The 25757-nt window shown below is 38.8% G+C and overlaps 1 protein-coding gene across 1 annotated transcript in view; it reads left to right on the top strand.

Annotated features, from left to right (window-relative positions):
* VAV3 (vav guanine nucleotide exchange factor 3) overlaps positions 1–25757 on the top strand; it is a 432262-nt gene that overhangs the window by 199589 nt on the left and 206916 nt on the right. Inside the window, exons 5-12 of the mRNA XM_068966607.1 lie at positions 3401–3509; positions 6387–6479; positions 9030–9098; positions 11928–12031; positions 13665–13764; positions 19188–19283; positions 22625–22693; positions 24340–24426. Coding sequence (XP_068822708.1) covers positions 3401–3509; positions 6387–6479; positions 9030–9098; positions 11928–12031; positions 13665–13764; positions 19188–19283; positions 22625–22693; positions 24340–24426 — 727 coding nt within the window. The remainder of the gene's footprint in view (positions 1–3400; positions 3510–6386; positions 6480–9029; positions 9099–11927; positions 12032–13664; positions 13765–19187; positions 19284–22624; positions 22694–24339; positions 24427–25757) is intronic.

Raw genomic sequence — 25757 nt, forward strand, 5'->3', positions numbered from 1 at the left:
GTTTAGAGAAAACCTAGGTCCCCAACCTGGCTGCCCTGGGAGATGCAGTCAGCTTCCCCTCTCCACCTGGAGTTGGAGGTCTAAATGTCATGTGTTTCCTGCAGCTGCTTGCATTTGAGTTTGCCATAAGGTCTTGATCTTCAGTCTTGGCTTTGTGATGAGCTCTGTGGCTTCACATACTTCACTTGTCACCACTGGGGGTGAATCTCCTGAAGGGAGGCCCCCGGAACAAACAGTGGTCTGCTCTGCTCTGCACTGCAGGGGGAAACACTCCCTCCTGATGTGGAGAGAGGCTGACACAGGATGGCATGGGGAGCATGTGAGATGGCTAAACTGTACCCTGTCCTTGCTCCTCCAGCCTACATGAACAGAGTGTCAGGTGTAACCATATACAGATGGCCTGGACACAGGAAAGCTCATATAGATGGTTGTTGATCTATTGGCCACTTGAAAAATCACAGCTCCTTCCTTCATCGCCCCTCTTCATTTTATGCAAATCAGAAATTATTGACCGAACTGTTATCAAGAAACAGCTTTACTATGGGATTGAATAACAAAACTCAAGCTGTTCCAGCCCAGTCGCGATGTGTGTGGGTGCGTGTGTGTCCCTCCTGCAGTTCTTAGAGAAAAATCTGTGTGGATTTATACATACATGCCTCCGCTCTCGTGGGAAATAGTCAATAGCAAGAATTAGGCAGGATGATGTCATTTTTTGTTTGTTTGCTGTTTGTTTTGTTGTTGTTGTTTGGTGGGGGGTGAGTTGGTGTGTCTGAGGCAGGAAATGGATTTCACAGCCTGTCTTCCTTCTGAACAGGATCCCCTTTGATATAGAACCTGTTGCTTTATCTTGTTTTTAAATCTCAGTTCCTTCATGACCTCATCAAACCTTCTTATCCTTTGATGGGTTATGGAAAGTGCTCAAACCAGTTGAACTGCCCCACTGTTCTCAGAGGAGGCTGCCTGCCTAAGCCCCTCAGTATGGAAATTCTGGAACTGCCAATATGACTCACCATCTCCCTAGTTTTCCAGAGTAGAAAGCTGAGAAGCATCCTTCACCCCTTCCTCCCTCTCCCTAATCCAGATTGGTCCCCAAGTCTGCTTGGTTGTACATCACACAGTCTCTATGTTTCTTTCCTTACCTGCCTTTACCCTAGTTATGGTGCTCGTTACCTCCCACCCCATCGCTCCGTCTGACTTCTTCACTCTCCACACGACCCCTCTATAACCCCGCTATGGTCCCTAGTTGCCCAGGTAAGGTTCAGCTCACAGAGGACAAGGCTCTTCTCAAATCGGTTCAGCCCTTCTTCTCTGGTTCTCCCCTCACTCACCTGGACGGGACTCCACCCTTCACATTGCCAGGCTCTGCACACCTGCCTGCCTTCACACAGCTTGGCGTCCTTTGTCTGAATACTCATCCCATCTTCTCATTCAGTGTGTGTGTCATCCCTGAGGGCAGCAACTGTGTCTGCCTCCTCTGCAGCTATATCTCCTGGAACATGGTATTTATTCCCCAAATACACGTTGACTAAATAAATACACTGCCGATGCAGTTCGGATGTAAGATCTTCTGTGAAGCCTTCCCTGACTTCCTTAGTCAGAGTATCGCTTACTCTTTCCTCTGGATCATAGAATTCTGTGTTTCTGTGCTGTTTTCCACATTAGACTACGGGAGAGCGGATCTAGGCATTCTTCTGGATCTTCTGGATCTGGCAATCAGTATGTTCTTTGTAAAAATCAGGTAGGTGGGTAGACAGGAGGACAAGTCATCTGGGAATGAGTTTTCTCAGAGCAGAGTTCTCTGTAACTTCTCTTACCACTAGATTCCTCTCCCTTAAGGCACCTTTCTTTCTTCTGGGTATTTGACAGTTCCTTTCTGTCAAATGCCTCCAAATAACTCTTCCTGACAAACATAGACAACCTTGTGATTGCCCCCTACTTTGAAAAATGCTCCGAGTTGCAGAGTGACATTTATACTTACAATGTTTTTATTTTTGTACATATCAATTTATAATGTTCTATCTGCACAGGCCCAAGAGAAATGCTAAGGGCTGGCAGTATTGGAGGAATGGAATTTCTTTTCCGAGAGAGGTTAATGCTTCTTTCTAACACACTTTAATTTATTAATCTCAGTTCTTTGGCATTATTTGTTAGTAGAAGCTATTTATGGAACTCTTGAACAGAAAGGAAAAACTCGAGGAGTAATGATAGAATGGGTGATAGGTAGAAGCGACTGTTTTTACTTTGACTGAACAGGTTTACTGTCTCACATGAAGAGTTTAGGGATGATACATCAATCAGTCACTGTGGAAGCATTCATGGAAGCTTTAAAAATAGAGATTATTTCCACTGCTGGTAGACTAGCAGACAAATTTAAAAGGCTTTTAAAAATGTCTTGTGGCCTTGGGACCTTTTCTTTAAGCAAAATACAAATAAAACAGATAAAAAAGGAATCTGACTCAAAGGGAACCTATGGGTATCCTTTGAGTGGCCTTGAAGGAACATGGTTTGAAAACGATTACACTAGATACTGATGAGTATAATCACCAGAAATTAATGCTTTAAAAAGATTATTTATAACATAGCAACTCCTTCCCAACTCCTCTGTCTTCTCCATAGTATATCCTTTAATACAGATGATGAAACTGAGACTTTATTTTTGGCCAAGGCATGTGAGATCTTAATTCCCCAGCCAGGAAATGAACCTGGGGCCAGGGTGGTGAAAATGCCTGGTCCTGACCACTGGACCACCAGGGAATTCCCATGAGGCCTTGAGATATGAACAGTGGGAGGCAGTAAAATAGAGCAGGAAGAGAGGAGAACAGTTAGATAGCATCACCCGCTCAATGGACACGAAGAGCAAATTCTGGGAGGTCGTGGAGGACAGAGGAACTCGGTGTGCTGCTGTCCATGGATCCACAGAGAGTCGGAGACGACTTAGCAACTGAACAACAATAACAATAATAGAGCAGTTAAATCACCCAGAGTGTAAGATAGCCTGAATTTTAGATCCGAGCTTTACCCTTTGATGAGCTGTGTCATTCTGGGCAAGTCAAAGAATCTTTTGTTCTCTCAAAATCCTTGCCACTATGATTGACCACCTGTTAATGGGTAGACCAACATGCCTGCCTGTGAACACAGTAAATGCTGGGCCTGGGCAAATGAGGATAATCCATGCAGAGTGATGTAGTAAAGGCCCAGTGAGTGTTAGGTCATTACCATCACTGTCGGATTCTGTGGTTTGTTGTTGTTCTTATCAGGAGGGACAGAACTGGAATGTGAGCCTTTCACTCGTTCCACTCTAGTTGATCCGGATTTTCTACTAAAATCCAGTAAGCTGTTTCTCACGATGATGTTTACCGCATGATAGGAAATGACATTTGTGGTGTGCCCTTTGTTTCAGTGAAGCCCACGTGGAAGATGAAGAGGGTCTGTACGACTGTGTGTATGGGGAGGATGACGGTGGCGAGGTATATGAGGACCTGATGAAGGCAGAGGAAGCACCGCAGTCGGTAGGACTTTGGCTTCGCTAGGACTTTTTAAGTTACTCTGAGTATTTAATAAGGAAAGTGATTACTTGAAGGACTAATTAATATAATAATTATGATGAATACAATATTTGTGCTATAATTAAAATTGTAATAAATACAGTAGTTATAATTAGTTTAACTTCTGCTGGAGTCGCCTTTTGTTTTCTTTTTTTTAATCTTGCTTTAAACTATATAACCATGACTTATTAGTCTGAATCATTTTATTAGGAAAGTGATTATTTGAATGGTTAACTAATATGATAATTATAATTAATAAAATAAAATAACATTCATGTAATAAGTGTATTAATTGCAATTGTAATGCAATGATTATAATTAATATAATAGTTAAAATTATTTAGGTAACTTCTGCTGGAATCATTTTTTTGTTTTCTTTTTTATGTTTTAAAAAGTGTTAGTCGCTCAGTCGTGTCAGACTCTTTGTGACCCTCATGGACTGTAGCCTGTCAGGCTCCTCTGTCCATGGAATTCTCCAGGCAGGAATACTGGAGTGAGTAGCCATTCCCTTCTCCAGGGGATCTTCCTGACCTAGGGGTTGAACCCAGGTCTCTCACATTACAGGCAGATGCTTTACCATCAGAGCCATCCCTTTTTATGTATAACTGTATAACCGTGTCATACTGTTGCATTTGGAGGCATGTGAACACGATGTTGGGCTTCCCAGGTAATGCTAGTGGTAAAGAACCTATCTGCCCAAGCAGTAGACACAGGAGATATGAGTTCAATCCCTGGGTCTGTAAGATGCCCTGGAGGAGGGCGTGGCAACCCACTCCAGCATTGTCTCCTGGAGAATCCCATGGACAGAGGAGCCTGGTGGGCTACAGTCCGTAGAGTTGCGAAGTGTTGGACACAACCGAAGTGCACAAAATGAGACATTGTGCAGTTCAGATCATCCATAGGGAATCTCTGGTCTAATCCTTTCATTTTACTAGTAGAAAAATCAAGTCTGAGAGGTGAAGGGCGTGCCACCCAGCTAGATAAAGCAGAGTGGCAATAGAGCATAATTTCAGGGAATCATAAAATTATGCTGTTATGAAAGGAAATCTCTTACAAAGCAGATAAATCTACTTTAAGATTGATGTGGCATAAAATATATGTTAAAGAATATTTCTTCCTATTTGTTAGGAGTTGATATAAGGTATTTTTCTTGCTTTTGTTTCATTATATGTCTCCTAGCATTTTTTTGCTATTTTATAAACTTAATTTCAGATATTACCATAGTCAATATGAGCCCACAAAACTATCTGCATGAAAATATGTAAAACATTCAGAATTACTTTGAATTTATTTTCTCATCTGTAATTTGAAATAGAAAAGAAAAAAGTCAGTTGCTTAAACTTTTATTAACATAGTCTTTTTTTTTTTACACAAAAGTCTTTCTTCATGAGCTAGGTGTAGTTTAGGTTTCTTCAGTACTTTGATGAATTCGCTCAGCTCTCTTTGACCTCTTGCATTTAATAAAAGGCTGACAAGTTGTCTGATGCCCAGGTAGGGAGCAGCAGCTTCTGTGGGATGAAAACAGATTGGCTGGCCTGTGTTTGGTAAATGTCATAAATGTGTGCTTTAACTTGCTGCGCCAGCTGACTGGACACCTGTGGCAGCATTTTAAGTGTTTTAGGTGACAAAAGTATTGTCTGTGCCCCCTTAAATTGTCAGCTGCTTTGGGCACCAGCAGATTCTTCACTGTCTTTCCCAAGGACTGTCTTCACTGAGCTGACAGTGCTGGGCTGTCTGTGTGGCCCAGGGTGAGCAGTGATGATGACAGAATGCATCGGGTACTTCTAGTGCGCTCCTCAGGGTGTTAGGCGCTCCACGTGGGTTATCTCATCTACAGATCCTTGGGCTGGCTACTGTGATTTTGTTTTATAGATGAGAAAATTGAGACAGAGAAATTAGGTAACTTCTTCACAATGACAAGCTAAATGACAGTAAAACTGGTCCTTGAACCCAATTCTATCTGATCCCCAAACCTTTGATCTTCCTACCATGTTCTTCTGCCTCTAGTCTTAAAGACTTAGTAAAAACCAAACATCAAGATGTTAACTCTTAAAAAAATATTTAAAGATTTTTTTACTTACCAAATATTCTTTTATGATTTTTTGCAGTTATTTCTATAGCACTTGTAAAGTATGCCATACATTAAGAAAATGGTGTTAGACCATTCATAATGTTTCCAGATTGAGTTACATTTATAGTAAAATAGATCGTTTGGTTTAAAGAGAGTATACTCAAAGTATATTTTTAATTATCTCAAACTTTTGCATTTACATTGTTCAAATTTTCTTTTTAAAAGCAAAGTGTGTTAGTCATTCAGTCGTGTCCAACTTTTTGTGACACCACGCAGCCCATCAGTTTCCTCTGTCCATATAATTTTCCAGGCAAGAATACCAGAGTGGGTTGCCATGCCCTTCCTTCAGGGGATCTTCCTGACTCAGAGATTGAAGCTGGGTCTCCTGCATTGCAGGCAGGTTCTTTACCATTTGAGCCACCAGGGAAGCCCTTTAAAAGCAAAGATCCTTCATAAATGCAATTCAATGTATCTTTAAGTTATTTGCGTTATTAGAATGGAAGGCCTGGGAATTCCCTGGTGGTCCAGTGGTTAGAACTCCATGTTTCCCCTGCAGGGCGCACGGGTTCCATCCATGGTCAGCGAATTAAGATCCCACAAGCTGTGCAGCATGGCCAAAACAAAACAAAAGAACAAAATCAAACAAAAAAAGAAATCATTGTGTTAGAATGGAATGCTTAAAATTAAATAATTTTTATTTCTATCTTCTACTGAAGAGATTAATATATGAATTTGATTAGATAATTTTAATTTGAAAATTCTAATTGTAGAAATGTCCAGAAAATGATATACGAAGTTGCTGCCTAGCAGAAATTAAGCAGACAGAAGAAAAATATACAGAAACACTGGAGTCAATAGAAAAAGTAAGTCATTAGATATTCTCGATTTTCAAGCACAGTAAGTTACCTACATATGAACTTTCATGTTGTGAACTTTCAAAGATGTGAGTGTATGTGACAGTCCCTATATGCCAGCTGCTGGACTATACTTTTTGAGGTACTGTACTATAAGATTAAAAATAGGTTTTTTTTTTAAATGTGTATATTGTTTGTGTGAAAGGTACGATAAACCTATTACAGTAAAGTACTATGTAGTTGATTGTATTAGGTGGGTACCTGGGCTAACTGTTGAACTTAAATTGAATTTACTCATGCGCTTTCAGAATGGAACTCATTTGTATGTCAGGGACTTGCTGTACTGCCTTGTATAGTTAATGCATTAGGCTCAATGTTTCTGCAGTGTCTATGTATTCTGATATTCAGTATAATTTTGGATTTCAAGATCTCAAAGCAGAATTATTTATTCCACAATCCCACAACGATTTATTGATTTCTTAGTGTCTGAATGGCCCTAATTTAGGGACTGAGGGTATAGCCATCAACACAACAAAACTCTACAGGTCTCCTGATTCTCATGGGAGGGTTTATAATTTAAGCAACTAAGTATGTCAGGTGGTGATAAGTCCTCTGAAGAAAAATAAGGCAGAGGAAGGGGATAATGAGTGACGGGGGAAGCTGGTGTTATCTTACGTAGAGTGGTAATGGAAAGCCTCTATGGTCAGGTTGCATTTAAGCAGACAGCTGACTGAACTGAGGAGTGAGCCATGTGAATATCCCAGAGTGGACAATCCCTGGGAGAAGGGCCCTCACATGGGACAGTGTTTAGTGTACTTCAAGGAACAGCATCAGGCCAGGAGGCTGAAGCAGACTGAGGGCAGGGGAGCAGTGAGATTGGAAACCTGGTGAGCGCCTGAGGCACAGGGGGCATATGGGGACACCTGGCTAAAAGCTGAAGTGTTTTGAGTAGCAAAAGTCATGGGATCTAATGTAAGTTTTGAATAGCTCCTTCTGGCTCTTGTCAGACAAGGGTAGAAATTGAGGGAAATGTTAGAAGAATATTGCAGTAATAAAGTTGACAGAAAGTGATAGTATTGGTAAAGGTGGCAGAGAGTAGTCAGATTCTGAATAAACTTTGAAAGTAGAGTCCAGTGGATTTGATGATGAATTGGGTAAAGGATATATGGAAAAGAACAATCAAGTACACTAGGTTTTTAGCATGATGATGGTGACTGAGATGGGAAAGGATAGGTGTATGATCATGAGTCTGCTGGGACCTGCTAAATTTGCAATACCTATTAGCTTCCAACGAGATGTGTTGAGGAAGAAGTTAGATATATGTGTCTGACATTTGGTGGAAAAGTTGAACTGATGTATAAATTGGGCCATTATCATTATGCAATGGTGTTTAAGGCTTTGGCACTAGAGGAAACCGCCAAGGGAATAAATGCTGATAGAGAAGAGGTTTAAGATCACTTCTGGTGACCTCCACATTTGGAGGCTAGGAGAATGAGAACCAGCAGACAGTTTTGCAAGTTAAAAAAAAAATAGATGAAGGTGTGAAAGAGTTGTTTAAGACAACGAGAAGGTAAATGTACTGGGATTATATAGTATGAAGGTTCAGTTGAGTTCTGTGATTATTTTTTGAACTAGCTATCAATATAGCTTCTGTTTAACTTCTTAGGTACAGGCACAAAATATGTGGAAAGCTGGATTTAACTGGGTTTTCGTTTTTCCAGAAAAAAAGAGAGAGTAAGGGTATTTGCAGGGCAGTGATTCTGATGATGGCTCATGGAATGTACACTGGGTAAGGGAAGTGAGGATATGAGGGACTGTGGGATGATCAGGGGATGGGCAGACGCAGTGGGTTGGAGAAGTCTTTGGAAGAAGAGCTGTAATTGTAGGAGGGTAGGAGTCAGAGAGTTGCTTGCTTCAAATGAATTCCCTGGAGCATATGCAGTGGTTGGTAATGACAGGGTCTTGGTCTATGACCACAAGAGGAGCTCAGCTAGAGTGGGGCACAGATTGTTGCAGGTCAAGGAACCAAGAAGCCAGGCTATTGGAAGGATCATCTATATAGTTACTGAAATGGTCAAAAAGAAAGATGGGGTAGTAATGGACCAGAGATATGATAGGCCAGGAACTAGAATTCTCAAGGAATGAAAGGGAGTGATCCCCAAATTGCATAAGCAGATTATTTATCTCAGAGATCTAGAATCTCCACAAAGCAAGTGAGGGATATTTTATATTACTCAAATATGTCTCCAAAATGTTGCCATTGTTTGCTAATTCAGCCAATGACGTTCTCTCTTCTTTTATTTTTCTTTTCTTAATTTTAGAAGCATTTATAGGCCAAAGCTTTTATTTCATATTTTAAATATATTAACCTGTATTTATGTCTTATATCTCTATTCAAGTATTGAATCTTTATGACAGAGAAAATAGTTTCTGCTTTTTTCTTGGTATTCATAAAACTGATTAATTTTCAATAAATATTTATTGCTCCTTGATGACAAACTGTCATATGGATTAGGATAAGTTGTAATTAATTATTACCCCTCACTTCTCTCCTGGTAGTATTTCATGTCACCATTGAAAAGATTTCTGACAGCAGCAGAATTTGATTCAGTATTCATCAACATTCCTGTAAGTAAAAATCACTAGTAAAAATGGAGCTACACTTCTATAAAATCTTTATTTACTTAGTGATTCTCTATTTGAACATTATATTCTCTAAGAAATTTAACCCAATTTTCTGCCCCCTGAGTTCTTATAGTCTTATTTTCTGGAAATAACTGCCATGTCATATTGTCAACCAAAAATCAATCAAAATGTATGCTGAACACGAATGGGTAAGAATCATGTACTTGTTTGTCATGACAAGGTAGCCCCAGTTAATCCCTGGTGTTACAGTCTGTTTGTCTCATGGGAGTTCCCTTCTGCCCCACTCCTTGCTCTCTTGTTCTCCAGCCCCTCCACCCCATCTTACAGACACCGTCCTGGCTTCATCCCTCTCTTCCACTTACTGCCATTCCTACAGTTCCCTGTTCTCTGCTTTTTGGTGTTTTCTGCTTCTGGTTATAACATAGTACACTTCCATTTCTGAAATACACTGTTTCCTTCTGATAAAACAATCTGTTTTAATGATAAGATGTGAAGAACTTTTCTTCACATTTATACAATCATTACAAATTTCAGGGTACCTTACAATCCTAAAAGAATATTTACCAAGAAGCCTAGAAGCAAGCCAAGTGCAATACTGTGTACGGTCTTGCTAGGCAAGATTCAACTTCTTAGTCCTCTGGAATTGGCCTTGGTTTTACATAGAACTTTTATATACGATATAGAAGCTTTGATGTACAGGCTTGCCTGTATCACCTGTGAGGTCCCCAGTATTTTGATTCCTTTATACTTAGTGTTGCTGTGCACGAATTGATGAACTGTGGCATGTTGTCCTTGTCCCTGATTATGGCCACATGAAGGCATTCTTATTGATTTGTAGCATAGAAGGAAGAAAAAGCTCACGAATATCAAATGAATGTTTAGCATAAAACGAGCCACACAGGAGATTCCTTAAAAAACTGGAAATAGAACTGCCATATGACCCAGCAATCCCACTGCTGGGCATACACACTGAGGAAACCAGAATTGAAAGAGCCGCATGTACCCTGATGTTCATCGCAGCACTGTTTACAATAGCCAGGACATGGAAACAACCTAGATGTCCATCAGCAGATGAATGGATAAGAAAGCTGTGGTACATATACACAATGGAATATTACTCAGCCATTAAAAAGAAGACATTTGAATCAGTTCTGATGGGGTGGATGAAAGTGGAGCCTGTTATCCAGAGTGAAGTAAGCCAGAAAGAAAAACAGCAATACAGTATACTAACACATATATATGGAATTTAGAAAAATGGCAACGATAACCCTACATGCGAGACAGCAAAAGAGACACAGATATAAAGAACAGTCTTTTGGACTCTGTGGGAGAAGGCAAGGGTGGGATGATCTGAGAGAATAGCACTGAACCATGTGTATTATCATATGTGAAACAGATCACCAGTCCAGGTTCGATGCATGAGCCAGGGTGCTCAGGGCTGGTGCATGGGGATGGGGAGGGAGGCGGGAGGGGGTTTAGGATGGGGAACACATGTACACCCGTGGCAGATTCATGTCAATGTATGGCAACACCAATAAATATTGTATAGTAATTAGCCTCCAACTAAAATAAATAAATTAAAAAAAAAGAAAACAGATAACCAACAAGGACCTACTGTATAGCACAGAGAACTATATTCAATATTTTGGGATAATCTGTAAGTGAAAAGAATCTGAAAAAGAATATATATATATATAAAAAACTGAATCACTGTGCTATATACCTAAAACTGTGCTATATACTAACACAACATTGTAAATCAACTATACTTCAATAAAAAATAAATTAAGAACAACAAAAAAAAACAAGCCACACATTCTAGGAAGATAAGTATCAAACCAGTTATGTACGGTCACCGTAACTTAGGACCTGTTTGACAGTCCTTACTCTAACGGCCTTTCAATGCTCCTCAACAAAGTGATAGAAGGAAAAATAGTGATGGGGCCAACATACTTGTGCTGCGCTTACACCTACTGAGGAAAAGTGTGCCCTGCAGTCAGTGTACGCTGCAAGGTGCATGGGAAGAGGCAGTGGGAGGACTGACACTTCCACCTGAACCTCGTCGTTTCCCAGCTGTGGTATGTGTTTTACCGTCTGACTCAGAATGACTTGCTTATCAGGAGAAATGTGAAAGTCTTGAGTTTTGAGTTGCCCTATTAAATGGCCTGCTACAGTTTATTTGGTGCTTACTTATGCCATTAGTTGTCTGGTTTCAAGTAATTTCGTCTGATGATTGTTAGCTTAGCTCCAGGACACCACTAATTGACCCAAGTACAAATCTACAGTTTCATGTCCCAAGGACATGAATCATTACTTTATCCTGTCAATAAAACATTAAGCATTTGAATAGTTTTGTTTAAAAATTTAAAGTGATTATAAAATGAAAATGAACTGTACGTATTTTAACACAAGGAATAACTTACCCTTGAATAACTAGTGAGATAATTTCTCTTTCCACAGGATACTGACATTTTGAGTCAGATCTGAAGTGGCTGTTTCCCATGTACGTGGCCTCTCTCTTCTCTCCCTCTCTCCCGCCCTTCTCCTCTTCTCCTGCCCTCCTCCCCTCCTTTCCTTTCCCCTTCCCCTTCTCTTTTCTTCCCCTTCCCTCTTTTCCCCTCCCCTTTCGTCCCCTCCTCCTCTTCCTCTTTTGACTGATGGGAGCAGGTTTATATATTGAGGGCATTCAGCATATCCTTGAATGGCAAGTCTGGCAACAATAGGGATGCTGGGCTCCAGGTGATGGTTTTTTTTTTTTTTTTTTTTTGATTCTGATTCCTAATTTCTCTTGCCGTTGTTTTCTTTTCTAAGGAACTTGTGAAAGTTCATCGGAACCTAATGCAAGAGATTCATGATTCCATTGTGAATAAAAATGACCAGAACTTGTATCAAGTTTTCATTAACTACAAGGAAAGGTAACTTTTGGGTTTTAAACTTCATGGCTATTAGTTTGTAATTACAGTGAGGGTTAGTATTAAAATTTCTCATAAATAGCTGTAAATACAGTTCATTAAGATACTACCTGCGAAGTAATTAGAACATGGGACAGTTAATCTCAGGGTGGTGGTTGAGCTCTCTCTCTATATATACCAGGAAAAAAGAAAAAGAAAAAAAGAGTTCAAGTTTTGCACTGAAAACCAGACAGTGTAGGTTCTTGTACAGACCTATCACTCTTGAGTCCTGTACATAGACTTCAGGGGGTCATCCTAAATCTCTGAGCCTCCTTTTCCTTGTCCGTAAATGTTAGGGGTACATTAGTTGGTACTTACTGCTTTTTTCCTACTCAAATAGCTTATAATTCTCTATTTTGGAGTATTAGATTCACAGGCAAAGTCAATTTCTCTTTTGGAGTTTGAAAAAAATCTTCTGAACAATTCACATGAATTAGATGTACCAAGGACTTTTGCTTAAAATATAGCACTGTCTTTTTAAATCAATCCCTATAGTTCATAGTACCCAGAAGTGGCTAATTAGCTGCTTTGTGTCAACATTAGATAAATATTAATGTAATAGTATTTTTTCCACTAGAGAGCTAAAAGAAACAACAAATTAACCAGACTCTCTGCAAAAATTGGTGTCACTCCAGAGATACCCTTCCTGAAGTAGACTCAGACCCCATGCAGTACGAATGATCTTCTATCCAGCACAGCTCAGGCCTCTCATTCCCACTTTTCAGATGATGTATTTTTCTTAATTAAAAAGTGGGAAGGAGTAGGAAGTTTATTAATGAGTGGAGTTGTAACTAGTGATTACAGTGAAATTGTAGTAGAAAATCAAACTGTTCCTGAGTGGGCATAAACAGTGTAAAAGTTGACCTCTAATAGAAACTTGAACAGAAATTTTAATTTTGTTTTTGATGTATATGTATACTCCAACAGTGTGTGTGTATGCATGCTAAGGGTCCGACTCTTTGCGACCCCATGGACTGTAGCCCTCCAGGCTCCTCTGTCCATGGAATTCTCCAGACAAGAATACTGGAGTGAATTCCCATTTGCTCCTCCAGGAGATCTTCCAGACCAGGGATAGAACCTGAGTCTCTTGTGCCTCCTGCATTGGCAGGCGGTTTCTTTACCACTGGCACCACCTGGGAAGCCCATTCCAACAATATTAACAGTCATTAAGTTTGATTGTAAAATCTGCCTGCTATAAAAATGTACATGGAGTCAATTCCATTCAAATTTTGAAATTAAAAATAGTCACTTTTAATACCATAAATATGAGTGACCCTAATTCCGGGACTGTAAGTGTGTGTGTGCTCAGTTGCTAAGTTGTGTCTGACTCTTTGTGACCCCATGGACTTAGCCCACAGGCTCATCTGTCCATAGGATTTTCTAGGTAAGAATGCTGTAAGTGTGGTGTGTGTTCAAAGAAATGAGAAAACTGAGGTTCTGAGTAATCTGTCCAGGGTTACCTAGAAAGTGAGAAGTCCAGGATGAATGAGATTTGCTTTGGTTATATCTAACTGTGGACTTAAGTAGATGGATTTCCTCTTCTACTTTAATCTTGCCTTTTGGTCCTCAGCTTTCTTTCTCTCTCTTTTCCTTTCAGGTTGGTTATTTACGGGCAGTACTGCAGTGGAGTGGAGTCGGCCATCTCTAGTTTAGACTACATTTCTAAGACAAAAGAAGATGTCAAACTGAAGTTAGAGGTGCCTGTTTATTTTTTGTTTGTATATGTCATAGAGTAACGTAAACTAAAACAATATATTTCTTCTCATGATCATTGCAACTGTAAATTTCCATGAATTCTAAGTGTGATTTCTTAAAATATTAGATAGCCCTCTAAAATAATAATGTGGCAGTAATAATAACAGTAGTAAAATAGATTTATGGCTTTTTTACATGGATGAGCTCATTAGGCCCTCATGACTTGGTCAGATACATACAATTAATTTTCTTATCTTATGGATAAGGAAGCCAAGGTTCAGAGAGATTATGAGTAATTTACCCAGGGAAGTAAAAGGTACAGGATGAGTAAGATATATGTGAGATAATCTGTACATAGATTTAAATTGTTTATTAAAAATATAAGATATTTAGGGGCGGGTGTATAAAAAGGGCATGGATTTTGCCCATAAGAAGTAAGACAAGACACATACACATATGATGAGATTAAGTAGTAAACACTCTTTGCCAGGGCTCCATGAGTTAGACTGAGTAATTACTTCAGTGTGGTTAGACTGTAGAAGATTTATCTAAAGAGGTGGCATTTGAATTAGGTCTCTAATGAATGGGGTAGGTCTTGATAGATGAGATTCCTTGTAGAGAATTCTGTAAGAATTGGTATGTCTTGGCCAGAAGAGTCAGTAAAGGTTGAGAAGTGGCAAGTAGATTAGTATGAACAAAGCACCTGGTAACTATGGAAAATAAGTCTGGAACCTGTGTTGTCATTTTTTTTTTTTTGTACTTATTTTTTTTCCCCCATAAGAAGAGTTTGCAATTTTAAAAAACTTTTGAAAAATGATTATTTCTCTGTTATATGAATTGTCATTTCAAATATATTATCCATATGTTTGGATCTTCTTAAAGTTCAGGTAGCAATGTATAATCCACTCTTGGGTGACTGTGGGTGGCTTGGTTGGCCCTCTCATACCCTCCTTGCTGCTGATTGATGGGTTTAACCACAAGGTCAGGTGATAAACAAGGAAAAATAGACAGAGGATTTTTAAATGAGAGCCCCTTCACTGTTGAGCAGATCTGGTCTGAATTCCTAACTCATAATTCCCACAAAGGGGAGCTGTTGGTGAGAAAGTTTGTACATCAACAGGCTACCAGGTAACTGTACTAATTTTATATCACAGATCCTTCTTTCTTACCTCTTACAATCCCTTGATGGTGTGGATCTTGTGTCTGGAGATGATTTGAGTCACCACTGAATGACATCCTTACCACCTTATCAGCTGAAAGGGCTTCTGCTCCTCTTTAGAGAACCGAGCCCCATAACTTTAAAACTGTGGACATCTTGGGTCAAATTAAAATATGAAGGTCAAGGTAAAACTTTACAACTTGCACAGTGATTACCTAATGAAGCTACCATTAAGGCAGTATTTTTAAAATAAAGATACATAATTCTCGTTCAAGAGAAGAGTCAGCAAGTGGACAGTAAAACCTTCATTGTATTCTCAACATTATTTTTGAATGTTACTCTTCCTTCTTTTCAGAGTCACTGTCAAAATCCTGCCCAATAAGCACACCTTCAATCTCTAGAGTTATAGTTTCTGTAGTCATTGTAAATCTTAGGGAAAGAGAGACCCTCAGACTGAGTTTGAAGGCTGAGTGTGAGGTGACGCTGGTTGTCTTTTCCCCAGCTGAAATGTCCCTATTCTAACCATGGGCCTGATTTGGAAATATTTAATCAAATACTTACTATAAGCCTTCAAAACATAGTCTTTGCTAAAACTGTCTTCTGCAAGTCCCAGCATGGGAGAGGGAAAGCTGCCTTATTGTTGGTTTCTTTCTGCCTCCCTCATGTTTTCTGTTTTGTGGTTATTGTTATTCTTGATGATTTCTGCCTTTTTTCACCCTTACTGTAGAACAAAAGTAACATGGGGTAAAGGGTAATGGAGTCCCTTTACTTTGCTCTAAAAGGTCACTCATCCCTATTCCAATTTTTTTTCAATTAGGGTTAAGAGTTGAGGCTAAGCACTTGACTGGATGTTGTGGAAGAATCTTTTGTACCCTTTATTTACTTTCAATACTAATACGCATTTTACCTTTAGGGGGTCTCAGCCCCCCAGCTTTAGTTAATGCCAGCAGTGTTAGATTCTTTACTTCTTAAGCCTATAACTTAGAACTTGAATTAATTTTACCCCAAAAGTTTTAAACTGATTTCCAAACATAAAGTGAGTTTTAAATGTGTAACATTTTCTCTCTTAACACTGTGTTAAGATGGCATAACATAACAAGTATAAGATACAACCTCAGTTTCCGAGGAACTTAAAATGCAGCTGGCAAAATGAGACCCATTCATTACAATAATATTAGCAGTTTGACCTCCTATTTGAAACTCATGATCCAGAACTTGTTACAAGCTATGGAACCAAGAAATCAGTGAAATAGTTATCCATCCAGTGAACTGCAGCGATTTACAAGACATAAGCTAACATGTCAGGATGTGTCCCCAGTTCTTGCCTGAGAGCTCTAGTCAAACATTCACTAACTCATTATGGTCATTGGAGCTAATGGTGTTTGTTTCTGTAGTCCTGATAATATATCTTCCATGTTCTGGAAAAGCTAAGTATGGGCAAAATGGAAACAGAAGAGTATTTTCTTGAATAAAACTCCTTCCATGAACTGGGAAATTCCTTGGTCTTGGTTATGTGATTGTCTGAGGATTTTGAACTTACTAGGTTGCTCACAAATAAATATATTTTTATGGCACCTTGCTTTTTTTTGGAATGAAATCATGAATATGTGAGCAACAGTAAAATCAGAAAATCAACCTGTTCAAGAGTTGCCAAACTTGATTTAAATTCAGGCTTTGACACTACAAATTCAAAGTACTTTCCTCAAAGTTGTAGTTAACATCACAAGAGTGAACCAGTTAATACTATTTTTCAGTAAACTTTTAAGAAAGTAGAATGTGAGATTAAAAAAATAATATTGGAGGCTTTAAAAACTTTGAATTCTGTAGTGGGTTTATATTTTAGCAAATTTTTGGAGTCAATCATTCAATTACATTCATTTCAACTAACAAATTCTTAAGAGGTATAAAATATATTCAGTTTAGTCACTCAGTCCTGTCTGACTCTTTGCGAACCCATGGACTGCAGCATGCCAGGCCTCTCTGTCCTTTGCCAACTCCCACAGGTAGTCAAACTCATGTCCATTGAGTCGGTGATGCCATCCAACCATCTCATCCTCTGTCATCCCCTTCTCCTCCTGCCTATAATCTTTCCCAGCATCAGGGTCTTTTCAAATGAGTCAGTTCTTTGCATCAGGTGGCCAAAGTATTGGAGTTTCAGCTCCAACATCAGTCCTTCCAATGAATATTCAGGACTGATTTCCATTAGGATGGACTGGTTGGATCTCCTTGCAGTTCAAGGGACTCTCAAGAGTCTTCTCCAATACCACAGTTCAAAAGCATCAATTCTTCAGTGCTCAGCTTTCTTTATAGTCCAACTCTCACATCCATACATGACTGCTGGAAAAACCATAGATTTGACTAGATGGACCTCTGTTGGCAAAGTAATGTCTGCTTTTTAATAAGCTGTCTAGGTTGGTCATAGCTTTTCTTCCAAGGAGCAAGCATCTTTTAATTTCATGGCTGTAGTCACCATCTGCAGTGATGTTAGAGCCCAAAAAAATAAGTCTGTAACCGTTTCCATTGGGTCTCCATCAATTTACTATGAAGTGATGGGACCAGATGCCATGATCTTCATTTTCTGAATGTTGAATTTTAAACCAACTTTTTCACTCTCCTCTTTCACTTTCATCAAGAGGCTCTCTAGTTATTCGCTTTCTACCGTTAGGGTGGTGTCATCTGCATATATGAGGTTACTGATATTTCTTCTGGCAATCTTGATTCCAGCTAGTGCTTCATCCAGTTCAGCATTTCTCATGATGTACTCTGCATATAAGTTAAATATGCAGGGTGACAATATACAGCCTTGACATACTCCTTTCTCGATTTGGAACCAGTCTGTTGTTTGTTCCCTGTCCAGTTCTAACTGTTGCTTCTTGACCTGCATACAGATTTCTCAGGATGCAGGTTAGCTGGTCTGGTATTCTTATCTCTTTCAGAATTTTCCACAGTTTGTTGTGATCCACACAGTCAAAGGCTTCGGCATAGCCAATAAAGCAAGTAGATGTTTTTCTGGAACCCTCTTGCTTTTTCGATGATCCAACAGATGTTGGCAATGGTTCCACTGTCTTTTCTAAATCTAGCTTGAAAATCTGGAAGATCATGATTCATATACTGTTGAAGCCTGGCTTGGAGAATTTTGAGCATTATTTTGCTAGCATGTGAGATGAGTGCAATTGTGTGGTAGTTTGAGCATTCTTTTGCATTGCCTTTCTTTGGGATTGGAATGAAAACTGACCTTTTCCAGTCCTGTGGCCACTGCTGAGTTTGCAAATTTGCTGGCATATTGATTGCAGCACTTTCACAGCATCATCTTTCAGGATTTGAAATAGCTCCCCTGGAATTCCATCACCTCCACTAGCTTTGTTTGTAGTGATGCTTCCTAAGGCCCACTTGACTTCACATTCCAGGGTATCTGGCTCTAGGTGAGTGATCACACCATCGTGATTATCTGGGTCATGAACATCTCTTTTGTACAGTTCTTCTGTGTATTCTTGCCACCTCTTCTTTATATCTTCTGCTTCTGTTCGGTCCCTACCATTTCTGTCCTTTATTGTGCCCATCTTTGCATGAAAATTTCCCTTGGTATCTCTAATTTACTCGAAGAGATCTCTAGTCTTTCCCATTCTATTGTTTTCCTCTATTTCTTCCTCACTGAGGAAGTTGTTCTTATCACTCCTATATAAAAATATATTAGGAAAGATGTTATACATATATATTTATGACAATAATGAAAAGACCCACAAAGCACAGAGAGGTAGAGCAATTTTCATTGAGACTAACACCCTAGAAGTAAAGCTCTTCAAGAGGGTGGTGGATTTTGCTGGAAATTAGAGAAAGCACATAGCAGTTGGTGACAACCAAATGAACCAAAGTTATAATGGTGGGGAAGGCACATAATGGGTCTGATGAATGGGACTTGTTCTTGATTCCTGGTCCACAGGAGTGCTTGGAGAGACTGGTGAAAGGTTAAGTGCTAAGTGGAAGAAGATGCTGAAGGACCACTAGAGAAAATAATTTTCATGTGTAGAATAGGTCTATGTATATATTCTTATTTATAGCTGAAATCCTGCAAGTTTTGTTTGTTTGTTTTGATTTTTCTTTGATGATACTTCCTATTTTTAAGAAAGGGTGATCATTAAGGAAAAGAGCAAAATATTTATTGTATAATAGCAGTTTTGCTTATGGCTTTTGCATCTTTTAATGTTTGTATTAGACTTCCTTTGATAAAACTAACAAAGTTAAATTTAAAAAAATATATTTCATTAGGAATGTTCTAAAAGAGCAAACAATGGGAAATTTACTCTTCGAGATTTGCTTGTGGTTCCTATGCAGCGTGTTTTGAAGTACCACCTTCTCCTTCAGGTATGTAACTTAAAATTGTTTGTTCATTCATGAATTCAACCAAACAGTAATGAAGCATCAATTATGCTCAGAAATGTGATATTTGGAGCCCTTTCCCCTTATATTTTTCAATTATGAGTATGGCTAAATGGGAAATAACAGAACAGCTGGAAAAGTTTTCCTCCTTTTGTGTGAAGGTAATTCTGTATCTTTCATAAAGCTATGTTTTGTGTCTTGCAAACAGAAGTGGCTCCAAAAAATTTTAAAAATTAAAAAACACGCAAAACAAATACAAATATCCCTTCAACAACCAAGTCTTCTGTCGTTAGCAGTAATCATTGATTAGAATCTCAATGTTGTGATACACTTGAGTTTTGGCAGTTTAATTGTGTTAGAACTTGTGCCTTATAACCATAAATGAAAGAGAATTGTGTCACATTCTGTGTTGCTTTCTGCTATACTAAATTATAATAAGACTACATTTATTTTGAAGTGATTCTTATTATAACCCCAAAGCTTATGGTTTCCACGGTTAGTCTTCTAATGAGGGTGGAGAGTCTTATAAATTTAATTTGATAGCTGTACCAGGAGACTCATTAGTTCTGCTCCAAAGAAATGTCTTACTGTATTAGTCTGTCAGCTCTGCTGATGCTTGTGAAATGTCATTTTAAAAAGATCTACTACCTGTATGTGAATATAATTCTGAATTTGCTGTGCTTTATACATCTTGTATATTAAATTTCTTGAACTGTAGCTGCAAAATTATTAGTCATTTCTATTTTTGTTCTACTGAGAAATCAGAAAAATTCCAATGCTGATTATTCCTTTAAAATGCATTAAAACATTTATGAGACCTAAACTCAAAGAAACTTAATCAAATTGCATTTTATGAAAAAATAATAAGGAAAATTTGGGCAGTCAGTTTCTGAGATATCATGAAACTAAAAACATATCACAGAAGAAGATGATAATTTATTTTGTAACTTTGGGATAGTCAAATATTGATTGAAGAATTTAAAAGGTGCCGTTTTCAAGAAATACCTATTTTGGTCACTTAAAAGATTTTAGACTTATAAAAGTATAAAATATGACCATACATTTTAGAAAATCAGCAAACTTTTTTTTCCCTTAACTTCTCTTGGGTTGTTTGATATTTTAAATTTCAAAAGTATATTTAGCTCCATGATGGTTTTTTTTAAGGAAGGAAAGTTTTATCTGTGATACCACACTTAAATAAAAATTCTAGAAATGTTTTTCCATCTCAAAATAATGTAGAGTAGAATTAATTTGTCTACTTTTTAGAAATATGTTGAATACATGTGGTGTGAATTGAACTTTTTCTACTTACTACTGGGTAAATAATTTTTGAAATGCCTTATGATTTGCAATCACAGGTTTATAAAATTAAAATATTTTATAGTGAGATTTGAAACTTTGAGAATATTTTATTATTTAAGAAGAGTGAAAATAGAAATGAATATAACTGTAACAAGTTTATTATACTTAACAGATTTGGTGTTTGTAGGTTCTGTTTACTAGAAACACTAATGGTTTTGAATTCAGCAAAGACTTCTGAATGGCTTCCATGTTCCACATTATAGTGTGAGACTCTCAACAATATAAAACTGCCCTCCTCACACTGACAAATCTCACTGTTTAGATAAGGAAAATGAAAAGTAATTTGCCAAATACAATACAGTGTGTAAGTATGCCAAAGGTACAAACGTGGTACAAATAAAACCTAGTTAATTATGGCTTGAATAGAGGTCTCTGTCATAGAAAGCTTCACAGAGGAGCTATTCTTGAGCTTTGAAGGAAGAATAATGGTTTGACAGGTAGATTAGAGAGAAAGGGCTTTAGCAGAGAGAAAACACCATGCCTAATGGGATCAGATATTAGAACGTGTTTTGAGGATTGCAGTTAATTTAGTGGAACTAGGACACAGGTTGTTTGAATGGAAGTGAAGAGAGAGGTTGAGGGAGGTTTACAGAATTCATATCATGAGGCATCTATTAAGAATGGATGACAGCCTGAAGCTTTTGTGGGTTTCCCAGAAGTTCAAATAACAGGATCTTACTTACATTTAGAGATTCAACTCTGATGTCAGTAGAGTGAATAGATTAGTGAGGAAATAATAGTCAATGGTGAATAGAGTAGTGAGGAAAGACTGCAAGGTGGAAGATGAAACAGAAGCCTGTAGTGGCAGTGGGGGTGGTTGCAAGGAGAAGGATCAAGTTAGCATAAACAGAATATTGAGAGAGAGAGAGAGGGAAGAGTCAGGGGTACCTGTTAGGTTTTGGCTTAAGTGATAAAAGTGCCATCATTCAGTAAAACATAAACAGAAACAAGAGTAGGAATGTGGGTGAAGGTTCATTACATTTGGACATGCTGGACTTGAGGGTCTTGTGAGATACCAGGTAGAACTATTTAATAGGACATTTGAGTCTGGAACTCAGACGTGAATTCTGGACTGAGCACATTCATTTGAGAGTGAACTGCCCCACTAGGTGGTAGGTGATGCTATGGCAGTGGTTGTGATAGAATTCATAGAGTATGTAAAGTAAGAATAAGGGAGACGAAGGTGAAAATCTAGGGAATAATAACTGATTTCTAAGGTGCAGACAAAGAAAGAAGAAAGTAGAAAGACTGATGAATAGGCTGACTTTTAAGATGAGCTAACAAATAACAAAATCACTGCAGATGGTGACTGCAGCCATGAAATTAAAAGACGCTTACTTCTTGGAAGAAAAGTTATGACCAACCTAGATAGCATATTCAAAAGCAGAGACATTACTTTGCCAACTAAGGTCTGTCTAGTCAAGGCTATGGTTTTTCCAGTGGTCATGTATGGATGTGAGAGTTGGACTGTGAAGAAAGCTGAGCTCCGAAGAATTGATGGTTTTGAACTGTGGTGTTGGAGAAGACTCTTGAGAGTCCCTTGGACTGCAAGGAGATCCAACCAGTCCATTCTAAAGGAGATCAGCCCTGGGATTTCTTTGGAAGGAATGATGCTGAAGCTGAAACTCCAGTACTTTGGCCACCTCATGCGAAGAGTTGACTCATTGGAAAAGACTCTGATGCTGGGAGGGATTGGGGGCAGGAGGAGAAGGGGACGACAGAGGATGAGATGGCTGGATGGCATCACTGCCTCGATGGATGTGAGTTTGAGTGAACTCCAGGAGATGGTGATAGACAGGGAGGCCTGGTGTGCTGCAATTCACAAGGTCGCAAACAGAACCTGGTTATATCAGATTTATCACTTTACGGTACAAATAATGATAAAATGGTTTATTTGTAAAATGTTTTCTTTAGTTTTTGTTTTAATTTGGTGAAAGTAGTACTAAACCATATTTTCCAAATAGGAGCTGGTCAAACATACCACTGATCCTATGGAGAAGGCAAATCTGAAACTGGCTCTTGACGCAATGAAGGTAAGAGAAATGCATCATTAAGTTGTTTGTATTTCTCATTCTTACTGGAAGGCAGTGACTACAAACTGCTAATACATATGTATTAGATGCTAATAGAAACTATAATATCTATAAGTATTTATGTAGTTTTATTATTAGTGGGGAGAGCTGGGTATTTTTAACCGAAATTGATATCCTTGCATGGATTTAATTATTGGACAAAAACTAAAACCAAGAGGTATATTAAAATAACTTTTGTTATTTATGAAAGCATGTCCCCTTCCATAACCACCAGGAACGATTAAATAGAAAGGTTTTATTTCATCCTTTTTATGGCTACTGATAGAAAACTGTTGACTTATGCAAGCAGCTAATGACTTTAGAATACTGGTGTGACTTGTTTTCCTCAAGTGAGGATGTCTGCCAGGTTCATCTTCATGGATGCTGTACATCAGTAAAGTGGATCAATCTGGGTTTCTATTTCTGGTAAATCTGAAAATTAAGGACTTTTGATATAAGTAGATAAAGGCAGACATTTTGAACATATTGGGCAATGCATAAAACCCCAATTTCTCTGCTATGCTGAACTTAGACTTTGCAAGAAATAATATTTGCCCCAACTTAAAACATACCCAAGTATTTGTTCTGGAGACAAAATGCCAACATGACTCTACTCAAAGCAACGCATAATGCTTACCCGTGTCCGTGTGCGAATCTCAGTGTTAGCTCTGCTGTTTAGCTGACTTGAATACCATACCAGGAAGCAGCACACAATTATTTATTATTATTTAAAGAAAGATACCAAGTTTCCAGTTTTTTAAAGAAATCTCTTATAGAGATATTCTATGAAAAATCAGGCTTTCATTTAGAACAAAGTTAGGAACTGCTTTTTGTCTGAGTTCTGTTCCTGCTGTTGCAGATGAATGTAAGAGGGTAGGGGAAAAAAGAAAAAGAACCCAGAAAACAGGAAAAATCTGGAGCACCTATAATAAAAATAGCTGGTTACAGTATGGAAAGATTAGCTAATGTTTCCTCAAATATGAGAAAAGATGTTTCAAAATAGGTAAAGGCACACGGAGAAGCAAGGCCAGCGTTCGTGCTCTTCGTTCATTCTCACTCCCTGGTTTCTCTCCTCTTCTTTCCTTCCCCTTTATTAACTCTTTGAAATTGACCTGGCACCGCTGACTAAATGCTCCCCGGAACTAAGACACTTAATTGGTTACAGACAACAGCCCTGCTGGATTCATTGTCTCACTTTTAGTGACTTTTCTGTCCTGTCCAATCCTTCATGATTGTCCTCATTCTAACCCAAGTACACGTGTGACTCCCTCAAGGTCAGCGTTTGGAATCTACATGCTCCCGGCCTGGTTTCCTTTTTGTTGTTCTGCATGGCAGCGTATTTTGTTTGTTTGGTGTTTGATCTTCACTCTTCTCAAGGGTGTGGTAAAGGACAAGGCTTCAGTCTTCCCAGCTGTACTCCAGACAGTTTTAAATTGCTTTTGAGATGCAGCTTTGATTGACTGGGCTTTCATTTCATTGTCGTTGAAAAGTTATGGCGGTAACTTTTATTACTAATGAAATTAATGATGTGTTTCTTTTCAAACAGTGCTCATCTCTTGTCTGATCTTATCGTGCCTTCTTTTTCTCCCCTTCTCTTTATTCTTTAGGACTTGGCACAATATGTGAATGAAGTGAAAAGAGATAATGAGACTCTTCGTGAAATTAAACAGTTTCAGCTATCTATAGAAAATTTGGTATGTAATTATCATTCCATCCAGCTTCTCTAACCCACAGCTTGGGGGACATTCTAGGAGTTGTTTTTGAAGAAAAAGTAGTTTACCTTCAAGTTTCTGTTGTTCTAGGTTTTTTTCTGACTTCTGTTTGACAGAGGCCACAGGGATGAATGTTCAGTGGCATCTGTGACACATTGCTTTCCAGGGACCTTCTGTCATCATTTGTCCCTAATCACACTGTGATACCTCTGCCCCCAGTAGTCCCAACTCTAAACACTGGATCCATTTTTTTCCTCTTCTTATCCTCACCCCCATACATACTCATGGTAGAGCCCTGTTAATATATTCATTTTATGTATATTTCCTGGGTGACTGCTGTGTGCCAGCTGTTTTGCTTGGGGCTGGGCTGTAACTATGAGCAACATGATCTCATGAGTGAAGAGACAGTAAAAAGAGAGTTTAAAACTGCTCTATTGAGATGAATGCTGTGAACAGATTGCTGCAACAGAGGCTAGTGAGGGGAGTCCTAGTTTAGATAAGATGCTCAGGAAAAGTCCTTCTGAAGCATTTCTCATTTGAGCATGAAGGATGAGAAGAAGCCAGTGGCATGAAGGTCTGTAGAGAGAGGATTCCAGGCAGGAGCCATAGCAAGTGAAATGCCCAGAAATGCGCAAGAGCCGGGAGACTTTCCTCGTGGTCCAGTGGTTAAGGCTCTGTGCTCCCAATACAGGGCGTGTGGGTTCAGTCCTTCGATACAGGGGGTGGGGAACTAAGACCCCACATGCTGTGTGGCATAGCCAAAAAGTTAAAGATTACAAAAAAGAAGAAGCTGCTGCAAGACAAGAGAGGCTGGAAATTGAGAGTGAAAGGAAGAAGGATGGGCTCTGAAGTGACGGAGGAGGACCGGAGAACTGCACCCCGCAGCCTTGGAGGACAAGGCACTGAGGGATTGCAGAAGGAAGCCAGTGAAAGGCTCTTACCAGAGGGTTTCACAGTCTGATTTATGTGTCAAGAAAACTCTTTCATCAGGCAGACCCGTCAGCAAGTTGTTGAGATGGTTTCAGGAGAGATATGATGGAAGCCTGGTTAAGGCTGTGGGTAGAGAAAACAGATAAGTGAGTGGATTTAAGATACTTTCCTTGGTAGGGCAGTTTTATTGCTTCTTTTTCTGAAACAGCCTTGGTCTGTGTCTTTCTTTCCACACATACAGCCCTTTCCCCTTTTCAAGACTCCATCTGCCACCTTTCCAATCACAGTAGCCTCTAATTACCTCTTCCCATAGCTGTGTTTCCAAAATGTGGATTTCTCCATTCGCTTGCTTTCCCAAACTTGTCAGAATTTTGTTACCTTCA

The sequence above is a fragment of the Capricornis sumatraensis genome, chromosome 2 (assembly GCF_032405125.1).
Source record: "Capricornis sumatraensis isolate serow.1 chromosome 2, serow.2, whole genome shotgun sequence".
Lineage (NCBI taxonomy): Eukaryota > Metazoa > Chordata > Mammalia > Artiodactyla > Bovidae > Capricornis > Capricornis sumatraensis.